Source organism: Peromyscus maniculatus, chromosome 12, assembly GCF_049852395.1.
Source record: "Peromyscus maniculatus bairdii isolate BWxNUB_F1_BW_parent chromosome 12, HU_Pman_BW_mat_3.1, whole genome shotgun sequence".
NCBI classification, from domain to species: Eukaryota; Metazoa; Chordata; class Mammalia; order Rodentia; family Cricetidae; genus Peromyscus; species Peromyscus maniculatus.
This window is the reverse complement of record NC_134863.1, coordinates 36,361,538-36,373,820: the sequence shown is the minus strand read 5'-3', so window position 1 is coordinate 36,373,820 and position 12,283 is coordinate 36,361,538. Positions and strand designations below refer to the sequence as shown.

General features: G+C 37.5%; 1 protein-coding gene across 7 annotated transcripts in view; it reads right to left on the bottom strand.

The window, feature by feature from the left end:
* Slc9c1 (solute carrier family 9 member C1) overlaps positions 1-12,283 on the bottom strand; it is a 130,631-nt gene that overhangs the window by 73,644 nt on the left and 44,704 nt on the right. For 2 of the 7 annotated variants that reach the window (XM_076548885.1, XM_076548886.1), the window contains 2 exons: positions 1,971-2,163; positions 811-911 (listed from right to left, as the gene is read on the bottom strand). In XM_076548885.1, coding sequence (XP_076405000.1) covers positions 811-911; positions 1,971-2,118 — 249 coding nt within the window. In that variant the 5' untranslated portion in view covers positions 2,119-2,163. Of the gene's footprint in view, positions 1-810; positions 912-1,970; positions 2,219-3,025; positions 3,145-6,411; positions 6,553-12,283 lie in introns of those variants that run through there. The other 5 variants (XM_042259360.2, XM_015994696.3, XM_042259354.2 and 2 more) reach the window with 5 other exon arrangements.

Genomic DNA, 12,283 nt, shown 5'->3' with positions numbered 1-12,283 from the left:
TACTTAAGGTTGTATATATGTCAAAATTAGGATTAGGTAAGTGAACAATAGTTTGGTTTTGGTTCTTGCATGGATGGATAGTCTTTTTTTTTTTTTTTTTTTTTAATATTACTGGCTATATCTGAGAAAGTCCGTCATTTTTAAATGTGCTCTCATACCGGGAGTGACTGACTAAAGTAGGCATTGGCTAAATGCAGCTCTTGGGCTAGATCTGACTCAGGGTTCATTTAATATATAACGTGGGAGACACAACTGTGCTTTTTCTTTTGTGTATTGAGAATGCCTGCTTTTGGGGGCACCACGACAGAGTTCAGTAGCAGGACTAGTGATCATAGAGCCTGCCCAATGTAAACCGTTTTACATTATGGCCTCTTACAAAAAAAATTTACCACAAATTACTGGATCAAAGCACTAATGAATGTGTCAGAAAAACAGTCTACATTCCTTATAGTAAATATTCTCTCCTGTCTACATGATCCCAGTGGTTCCTAATGTTGCCACTTCCTGTTATTTATGTTAATACCAAAATCTTGTTCTAGCAACTCCACGTTTCCCTAAATGCCTTACTGGCCAAGTTCTTGTCTAAGATTTTGAATTCTGCTTTACCCTCAGTAGCAGTACACATACTCACTTCCAATTACCTACATGCTTTCAGACTGTGGGCTCTGTTTTTTCAGAGTTGTTATTTTTCTACACTTATAAGCATCCTTTGAGTGTGGAAGAGATGAGTCCTTTTTTAAAAATTCTTTAGCCTTCTTTGAATTTATGCAGTTCTTAGATACGATGTTGACATTAATTTATTATACATACCTGGGTAGACTTAAAGCTCAGCAGTTCAAAACAACATCCAATTAAAAATAGTATCACAGGAAGAGGAATTGGGAAGTCTTTCAGATACATGTTCAAAAATGCTGCAAAAAGTATACTTGTTACGGATAGGCAATGTAATATCATATTTACAGACTTGCTATTATGTGTTATATGACTAAATACCAATGCAGCAGAATGGTATCTACTACTAATTTACTACTGACTGAGACACTCTCTCATGCTTAAAGATAGAAAATCCATATGATCATTAATTTATCAAATTTCTGCTTTACAGCTTTTATAATGGATTGAATTTATTTTGAGACTTTATTAAGTATTTCTAGAAACCACTGATTCTTAGGTTAGTACTGATATATTTGTAATAGTTGTTATAACCACCATAAATTATATTGGTTTAGTCTGCAGTTCTGGAATAAAAGGGTAATTAACTCTAATGAAACCTCCTTCCTAAGGAACAATGAGAACCTCGCTATGATTTATCCAATGGAAAAATTCTAGTTACATATTACTAGTAATGTTGTTCTAATTATATAAAAATCCTATTTTCTCATTACTAGTTACACAGCCCACAGTAAATAATAACTTTACTGGCTTTGCTTGACATTTTTGAGAAAAGGCAGCACCTCAAAGTCTGGTATGTATGATCAGAACATTTTCTCTCATTTATTTTTTTCTTATTATTTAGTATAATTTACAAACACATTAAGGGAATGGGAAGAAAAACACTATGATCTTTCTCCTCCTCCTCCTCCTCCTCCTCCTCCTCCTCCTCGTCCTCCTCCTCCTTTTTCATAAAAGCTAGACATGGGCTTATCATTTACAAGAATTTCTAAACCCTTCTGTTCTGACCTTTGATTCTCCTGTTTCCTTCAGTTATACTAGTTACTGAAACCTAACTCTGACCTAGTAGTAATTATACTGTGAATGCTTTAAATCTGACAGAGGTGATTACAGATATGACATCTCTTCCCAAAGGCCGGGCATTGTTTGAGTCATTCAGTTGAAAATATTATAGGAAATCTATGAACTTAGGCATAAAATTCTAATTTCCTATTACTGTTACTTTCCTTAATTCTGTATGATAGCATTAGCAAGACATATCCATAGACTAGACTAAGGAGAGAGGTGTATTAGCTTACCTCCAATAGTACAGATCAAAGATAGTATCAGGATGATTTCAGGGAGGTCCCGAGGAGTGCTCAGAAACACACTTTTCAGAAGATCCAGCCATGCACTACTTAGTTTAGCAACTTGGGTTGTAGTTAAATTCTCAGCAATTTCTTCCATCCTCTTGTTTAATTACAGTCCTCCTGCCTCTAACTCGGTGTCTCTCTGCAAAACTCAAAGGAAATAGGGGTTTTCTTCTTGGTGTCCTCCTAATGCTTTACTAAAAGAGAAGAAAATCGCACATTTCTCCTTTAATTATCTCAAGTCCTCACTTCTGGTCTGTAAACATTAGTGATACCTCTCTCTTCTGTGGTGCTTGCAGCTGAAATGAAGTGGAAAAGGCAGAATCCCAGGTGACAGAGACTAGCCAGCGATGCCATGAATTCTCTCACAGTGCTGAGTGCTACCCAGTCATTGCCCACCTTGCACCTGTGCACCTGCCCAGAAGGTTTCCTCACCCACCGTTGAGACCACAGCGAGTGCAGGTTACTCATCTCTGGGAATGCACCACTGAGAAATTCACCCTCAGTCTATCCTGCTGTCTGGAGAGGTGAAGTAAAATTTTGATTTGCATCGTAATTTCAACAAGACAGCAGTAACAGACCATGCTGATAAAAACTGGGGCTTTCTTTTATCCCAAGAGGAGCACCTGCAGACCAGAATTCTGTCGAGAGTTTAAAACAACGAACAATAGCCATGTTCAAAGAACTTATCTCTTCCCAAGATAAGACAGTTTTATTTTTTATTTTTATTTTTATTTTTATTTTTTTGGTGTTTCAAGACAGGGTTGATAAGACAGTTTTAAATCAAAGGTCTTTAACTTCCTTCAAGAAATCATATCTTGTGGGGTGTGACAAGAACTCCTTGTGCCCCTGCTGACCTCAAAAATACATACACACATAATACATACACACATACACACAATATACATTTTGGTTTTAAATATTTTGAAAAAGAAATTAAATTAATATGTGCTTATAGTTAACATTGAAATACATATGTAAACAAATATAGTAAAACAAATCACCCACGTGAATCTCATCCAGTGGCTTTTCTATGCTTTCTTTATACCGATGAGCTCATTCTCTTGTAAGGATGTTGCATGCTGCTTTCTCCCTGTTACCGCATCATCAGCATCAAGTAGACCTGTACACAACGTTCACAGAGACTGCATCACCTGAGCACAGACTCCATGATCAGGTTGCCTGGACCCAGAGGTCTGGCAAGCTTCCCTTTGTAGTGTCATAGCCTTCTTTCTCTAATTGATTGGTTTTTCAAGTCCCTTTCATTTCCTAGCCAATATAACTCCCCTCTGTATTATTTCCTGAAATTCCCCAGGGAGCTGTAATGATGCTGAGTTGTTTCCTCAAAGATTGCCTAGATGTCCCAGGTGATTTAATATGTGGCTATTTAACAATCACTGCAACTATCCCAGTTCAAGAGCAACAGTTGCTCAGTTTTCAGTATCAAAGCCAAGTTCTGATTTTGATTCGGTTTGTGACAAAGATGACTACAATCAGAAATACATCTGCAGTCAGCAGACTTTGTAGCAGTCAGGGTAACAATTTGCCATGTGGAGCCATGGGACACCTAGGTAAAATGAAGCTATAAAGAGCTCTCTATGGGCTCTGGGCTTTGGAAAAGGTCTCTAGGATGAGGCTTTCCTATAAATTGTGTGAACCAGGGACAGTTCTGTCACTGAGTAGCTCAATAAATCTTATCTATAATGAGAGTAAACCTAAGAAAATGACACTGTGATGAATAGAAAAGAAGCAAAGAACGTGTTAAATGAGAGTGGGGATGCATGGATTCACAGGACTCACACAAGGCTCTTATATCTGTCTCACTTTGATCGATCTATCTGTCTGTCTGTCTGTCTGTCTATTTATTTATTTATTTATTTATTTATTTACTTTTGAGATAGAGTCTCACTGTTACAGTTCTGACTGGGCTCAAACTCATAGAGACCTGACTGTCTCTGCCTTCCAAGGTCACATACCTGGCCATTTATCTTGATGCTCTGTGGGATTGTTCATGCCTAATAGGACAACTTGCCCTGGCCAAAAGCCTACCAGTCAGGTTACCAGAACACTGAGCCCTAACTGTAAGGGATCAGGCCAGATTCTACATTTAGGGACTGGGGTGGTGTGTGTGTGTGTGTGTGTGTGTGTGTCTTTTAATCAAAGGATATCTACGTTTTTTTTATGTATTCTTACTATATCAAGAACTTGAGATAGGGCTAAGTATGAGGCTGATTCACTACAGCTCTGGCTTAGTATACACAAAGCTTTGGGTTCAATCCCCAGGCTGGTGTAAACAAACCAAGGTGATACATGCCTGTCATCTTAGCACTAGGGAGATGGAGGCACACAGCAAATTCCAAGACAGACTGGACTACATGAGACCCTGTCTTAAGGACAAAAATAAACAAACAAAAAAGGGCTTGAAGTGTATCTGGGAAAGGAGCAAAAGCACTCAGCTCTGTCTCTTGAGAAGGAGACACTCCATCTGGGCAGTAGCACCAATCACTTGGAAAGTTGAAGAGAAAAAAGTCCTGTTGCCTGATACCACCCTCAGAGGTGAATGTAATTGGTCCAGGGTGATCCTGGGTCTTGGGGTTGTACAAATTCCACTGTGGTTCTTCCTGTGTGCTTTTGAGACTTAATACAGCAGAGGGGTCCCTGGTTCTGAACTATAGATAGGAGCACACAGTCCCATAAATACTTTTTTCATTTCTAAAATCATTTAAAACCTTAGCGTCTGTAGCAGGAATCTTAAAAGTTCTTATTAATAAAATCAAACCTGAGGCGAGTTATTGGGGTCCATGCTGGTAGATCAGAGAGACAGAACAAGCCACAGCTATCTCACCTCGCCGGATCCTCAGCTGGTCTTGTCTCCTCAGACTGGAGGCCTCTGAGTCCCCATCCGGAATGGGTCTCAGCTGAATTACTGCTCAAAAGCCTGAATGCTTAACCAGCCAAAATCTTAACCAGCCAAATTCTTAACCAGCCAAATGCTTCTAGTTTCTGGTCCTCACGCCTTATATATCTTTCTGCTTTCTACCACCACTCCCTGGGATTAAAGGCTGGCTTTCTGGGATTAAAGGCGTGTGGCTATTTCCAATGTGGCCTTGAACTCACAGAGATCCAGAGGGATTTCTATCTCTGGAATGCTAGGATTAAAGGTGTGAGTGCCACCATTTTCTAGCCTTTGTATCTAGTGGCTGTCTGTTCTCTGACCCCAGATAAATTTATTAGAGTACACAATATTTTGGGGAACAAAATACCACCACAAGTGTCTATACATTCAATTCTAATAAACTAGTTTCAGAAAAGCATACAATTACCTCAATTTCTGATTATTGCTGAAATTCAGAGGTACCCCGGAATAAGTTCAACATAATTTTTTTCAATGTGGCATTTATGATGTGGTAAATGCTTAGGCTGCAAATTTTGCAACTTTGACTTAAAATATACTAACTAGCCTTTTCCTGAGAAAAATGACTTAGCTTTGCTTGTAAATGCTATAGTACCAGTCATTAATGTTTTAAAGATATGTATAAAAAAGCTGTATGAGAACAACTGGATTTCTAATGCTGTCAAAACTTCTTCAGAATAAATTGGCTATATTATATTTCAATAAATTTATGAGTCCACGTCTCATTATGGAAGAAACAGTGATTTCCTGTTTTCATTTTTTGAACGGAGGTAGTTAATGGTGACCCTCTAAGAATTAGCGTGTAGATTTGTAGATTATCCTTACAACAAACAGCCAGTCAAAGCTCGGAGATTCCCTTTCTCAAGGAGTAGAAGTCACATTTATTCACTTTGTCCCTGAAAAGAAGTTTTCCTTTTTTTCCATTACCATTTTTCAGGAATGACATGACAGAAATATCCCAAAGAGGGTACTGTGGGTTGCTACTCCGCCTCATAGGCAACTAAGCGCAAGCCTCAGGACTGGGGGTAGTTACCACTGAGCATCCCAATGTCTGTGCAGTGAACTCTGAGACACCAACCTGTCTTCCTACTTATTGACTCTCAACAGCGGCCCTACTTCTCAGTAGTGCTGGTCACTACTGGTAAACAGCCCTGGCTAAATGTCCTCCACTGCACTTTCTTCTAGAGCATGACTTCTCGTTACCACATCAGTGCGAAGTCATTATCCTCGTGGCTGTGAGTGGTTCAGAAAGAACTGACATAAAAATTATGATGGAGGAGGAGCAGGGCAGAAATGTACCAAGAGGTGGTTGATCTTAGGGAAGTCTTTGGTTGTGACAGGAAAGGCAGAATGGTCGGGAGGAGAGAGTCAACCCTAAAGCTGAACGCTGTGGTTCTCCTTGTTCCTCCAGGAGAGGAGGTGCAGAAACCAAGTACCAGTGGGAACTTCTAGAAAGAGAAACAACAGGGGTCTCACCATCCAGAGCCCAGGAGTGTCCTGGAAAATGTGAGAAGTGGGGGCCAGGAACTTCCTCTCACTCCAGAACAGTCCCAAACCAACTGCAGCCTCACTGACAGTTACTTGCTCTAAGCCCCGCCCCTACTATCCATCTACTGGCTGCAGTTTTATAACTCCTGACTTGATTGGCTGATGAAAACAGCATCCTTTTTGTTGTCGTTTATTAAAGGCATTTAAAACTATAAAGCTGTGTTTATTAAAGGGGAAAAAAGAAAACGTGAAACGAAACCGCTAGAAACTGTATTATTTATGTATATTTAACTTGCTGCATAGTGAGTTTCTGGCCTTGAATCCCTGGACAGTGTTTTCTCTGCATTCAAGAAGGAGGAAGTCTCCTGGATATGGTGTGGTTGTAGATATCATGAGTGCAGGGATTCTGTTTTCTGGGTTTGAAGCATGGGGTTGGGCATGTGAAAGAATGCAGTCAAGACAGACTGGGAAAGCAGTTTCTCATTCTTTCTGGAACAAATGTGAAGATGGTTTCAGAAATAGCGGCACATTGTATGCTTTTTTTCCCCAAATATATATAAAGAATAATTTTACTGAAACTATTTAGCGGCATTATTGTGGGATCAAGTTTTGTATTCTTGTATCTTGTATGTACATCATTAGTTAGTGATCTCTGGAGGAACAGTATCTGTACGATGAATATGCATATTCTAATTTGTGCCTAGTTGAGATTCAAAGCAACCATCACACTATTCTAAGAAAATATTTGGGGGAGAAATTTTGTAATGCTTTCAAAATCTAGACCATATTTTGGCTTGAGGGAGACCACTTTATATTCTGACTCACACAAAGACTTTGTGAGGATGTTTAGGTGCCTTTGAGAGGGAATGGACAGAGAAGGGAAGAGAGGGGAACTGCCATAGTAAAGGCAGAGGAGTGACCTTTACACAGTGCCCTTGGCTGTAGTGAGAAACGTTCCCAGCCTTCTACAATCTGATAGCTCCAAACAACAGGGATCGTGGAAGGGAATTATCTCCACGATGTAAATCCATTTTAGCAAGTGGTCAAAGAAACCGTGGAAGGATTTTAAAGCTGATAGACTAATACAAAGTTATAATGAAGTGATAGTTAAGATCATTTCTGACCAAACATTTAGATGGAAATTGTAAGGAGTAAATGTATACTTTATATTAGATATAGAATTAGATTATTAAATAAGATAACCTCTGTATATTTATGCTTTAGAAAGATTTTTGATATTGACAGGTATTTATTGTGTGGGTCTCATAAAGGCAATTTCTTCTGAGTGGGCCACGTAGTTTGACCATACTCACCTCTCATAACCTGCCCTTTCTCATCTCCTCTTCACCGTCTGGCTTTTTGCTACTCTCCTTTTCACAGACTCCTTCTGCTTTTTAGTCATGTATAGAGATACATATATACAGATTACCTGCTTATACTAAATCTAAGCTTCACAAATAGGAGGAAACTTGACATTTGCCTTTCTGAGGCTGGCTTATTTTGCTTTTATGTTGGTGGCCAGCTGCATCCATCTTTCAGCAAAGTCTCCCTTCCTTCCTCCCTCTCTCCCTCCTTCCTTCCTTTCTTCCTTCTTTCTTTTTTCAGAACAGTAGCCCTGGCTGTCCTGGAACTCACTCTGTAGACCAGGTTGGCCTCGAACTCAGAGAGAGATGTACATTATCACCACCTGGCTTCTTTCTAGATTTCTTAAAGATAATATGAATATGATTGTTTTCCCAATTTCTCTTTCATTATTTTCTTCTTAGCATATAAAAATCTCCTGAATTTTTGTGTTCAGTAGCATTAACTTAGGAATATGTCTGGTGATTTCCTCTGTTGGAGTTTTTATTATTGAGTTAATATACATACTTGTTATTTGTATATTAAGATTTTCCACCTCTTTTGAAAGTTTTGGTAAGTTTTATGGATTGCAGACTTGGAGCAGTTTTCTATGTAATGTCCATGGCACTCTCTCATAAGTCCTTTGCATTCCAGTGTGCCACTTTCAATGTCTCCTCATTAATTCTTGATTTTAAGATTTTTCTTTGATCTTAGTCTAGCTGAGTATTTCTAAACTTTGTCATCTCAAAAACAAAACAACAAAACCCTTAGTTTTATTGATGATTTTAATTGATTTTATAGTCTGTCTGATTAATATATTCTATAATGATTTTTCTTCCCTCTCTTAACTTTGTGTTTAATCTGTTCTTTTTCTGTTTAAGTTATAAGTAGGTTATTCATGTAAGATCTTTTGACGTTCTTACTGTGGGCAGAGACAGAAATATGCACACTTCTTTCAGCTGTTTATGTTGTATTGTGTAGGCTGGGCATAACATTTTTTCTTTCCAAATAATTTTTATTTGTTTCTTTTATTAAGTCTTTGACTCATGTGTTGATTCTTCAAGAGGGTGTTTTTAAATTTCTATAAGTTTATGAATGTCAATATTTTCTCTTTATTTTTTCATGACATTGCTTTTCAAAAACATATTTTATAAGTATCTTGAATTTATTAGAACTAGTTATGTGGATCTATATCATTTTATTTTGAATGACATTTTATGTACATTGGAAAATAAATTTCCTTTGCCAGTATTTGTAGAAATGTTCTATGCATGTCTACTGGCTTCATTTAGTCTATAACAGTGTACATTTTTACTGTTTTATTATTTATTTTCTGTCTGAATGATATAGCTACTGTTGAAAGTGGGGTACCAAAGCCCCATAATATCATTGCACTGACATCTCTTTCTCTATTCATGTGTGTTAATAGTTAAGTAAGCTATTATAGTGTCGTAGACTCTTGAGAAATTGACCCCTTTGTCAGTATATTATGACCCTCTTTGTCCCTTATGCTCTTGTAAGTTTTTTTTTAGCTAGTCTATTACATCACCTTCAAGTTTAGCCTGTTAGCCTGGTTACCATTTGCATGACCCCCCCCCCAAATCAATTTTAATCTATTTGTGTTCTTAAAGCTGAAACAAGTCTCATGTAGGTTTTATAGTTAACCCACTCCTAACATTATTACACCTGTCTTTAATTCTTTGTTGTCTATGTATCTATATCTATCTAGTTATAGCTAGCTATTAAACTCAGGCAGGTGTTGGGAAGAAGCCAAGAGATTAAAGGTGTGCATTGCTACACGTTTTGAGGACCAATAAAAGAGAAAAAAGGAGGAAGTGCCCAAATGAATAATGTTTTGTGGAGAGCAGGGACAAGGGAAAAAAATTACAGTCTCCTTTGGAAGTTCAGATAGAAAACAAGATGTTTTGACTGTTAATGAAGATTTTCATCAACATACTCAATGGGCTTTTCACTCCATTGCATTCTCCGCCTCTTAATGCTTCTTGTCTGCACACAAGAATCAGGTAACTCTTTATTTTCTTTTACAAATGTTTAGCTGGAAGTTAAGGGCAAATAAACACCAGGTTACAGGTCATTTTCTTTTGATGTATGCTGGGTTCTGTGTATTAATAATCATACACCTATATAACCACACAGCTGACAAATCACTTAATGTTGGCATAATCAAAAAAATGACTATAGAAAGTGGGAAGGAAAGGTCAGAATGAAGGCAAGCATACAGGTTCTAAGGTATGCACAACTTGCTCAAATGAGATAGGTTCCTATATGTTTGTTTTATGTAAATATAAAGGAGGTGTAGACCAGCTAGATGCAAAGGATCTCCTCACAAAATCTGTTTTTGTTTTGTTTTGTTGTTTTTTGCTTTCTTTAAATTATTCTCATGTTCACAGTCAAACAGCATATATAACTTTTAGTTTTGAGGTTGAGTTGTTTTAAAGCTTTTCTTGATAATTAATAGTTTTTATTAAGTAGGTAAGCCTATACAAAATTTCCTTTATGGATTTGTCTATCATTGCAAGCTGACCTAATTTAAAAATTCAACGAATAATCTTATTACTTTCTGATCATTATGAATGATTGAATTAGCAGCATTTGATCCATCCATTTTTTTTTTACATTAAGGTAATAACTAGTTTTCTTTAAGAATTTGGGTGAAGGGTCTAGAGACCTGGCTTGGTAGTTAAGAGTGTACAGTACTGTATTGGAGGGCCCAGGTTCTGTTCTAATAACCTATACAAGGAAGCTCACAAATACCTGTAAATCCAGCTCCAGGGGATCCAAAGATTTCCTCTATCTTCTGTGAGTACATGTACTCAAAGGCACATATACCATGCCACAGACATACTTAAAAAACTAGAATAAATCTTTAAAAAAATAATTGGGAAGAGGAAGCAAAAAATATGATAAATTCAATGGTTTGGTTTAATGATTTAGCTTCTGCTTAGCAAGAGTGGAGTCCTGGGTTTAATTCCTAGCCAATTAAGAATAATGAGTTACTAAATAAAATGCATAAGGGGGAATTCTTCTCTGAGGGAGTAGCTCATACAGTAAAGGAGAAGATAATCTGGGAGCAAATGATGAGGAGGAGCAAAGCAGTACAGACGCTGTTGTGGAGTTATTCACTGACAACTTGGTTGTTACTTTTTTAGTCTTGCTAGTTTGGGTTTTCATGAGTATTATTCAGTCCTTCTCTGAAGGCAGGGACCAAACTACCCGCGAAAACTAAAATGTTGGTGACTTTTAACTGTCAGATGACCTGGTGTTCTCATTTTATTCAACACTGTGAGTCAGGTAATGGTAAGCCTGTTATGGAGATGAAAGTCCTGAGGTTCAGGAGTCTAAAATATTGCTAGAAGACCACAGTCCTGCCAATCATTCTCAGGAAAGCATGAGAACAGAACTGACTGGTGAACACAGTGTTTTTCTGAACAATAAACTTGCCTCATGCGTTTGAGAGGTTTGTGATGCTGTTGGCACAGTTTAGATCCACCGATTTATTCTGAAAAATATTTGAAAAAAAGTTGCTTGTAATTTGATATTGGAAATGAAATGAATGAGTGAAAAATGAATGACATTCTATGAGTACAGTGGACCAAGCTGTGTGGTTGTTTTTTTAAGGTTCATATTTAAATAAAGCACACACTCGGGAAAATGGATGGTAATTCACTGCAGTGTTCAGACTTCTTAACTTTTATTCTCCATACTACTCTCTGTGTCCTCACATTATAGGTTTATTTGATCTGTTGCTGGCTTTAAAACAAGCATACATGTTCACTCAGCGTCTGTTCAATTGTTTCTGGTTTCTTTATATATTGGTAGAATTTATTAACATTTTTAGAGGATATGTTGCTTATTAAATTTCATTTGTGAATGAATTTCTTTGTGTAGTACTATAATTGATTTATACAACTTTAAAAAAGATTTACTTATTTACTTTATGTATATGAGTGCTTTATCCACCTTTTGCCAGAAGAAGGCATCAGATCCCATTATAGATTGTTGTGAGACACCTTGTCATTATCAGGAATTGAACTTAGGACCTCTGGAAGAGTAGTCAGTGTTCTTAACTGCTGAGTCATCTCCCTAGCTAAACAGTTTTTTTTTTTTTTCTAATTTTTGAGAGAAGGTTTCTCTGTGTAACCCTGGTTGTTCTGGAAGTCACTCTGTAGACCAGATCTTGAACTCAGAGATCCACCTGCCTCTGTCTCCCAAGTGCTGGGATTAAAGGCATGTGCCACTACACCAGGCCCAACTTTTGCTTTTTAATGTACTATTTTTGATAATTGTTTGAGAATTTCACATAATGTATTTTGATCATATTTATCCATAGGAGAAAATGAGGCCCATGTGCTCACAGAGAAGTACTAGAAAAACCAGAATTGTTAAACATGTATAATTTCTTCTTCTAGGGAAGAAATCCACACCTATTCATCCAGAAGCTAGAGTGGATGTTTTCTAATAACCTGGTGATAGTTAGCTATTCTATGGATTCAGGCTT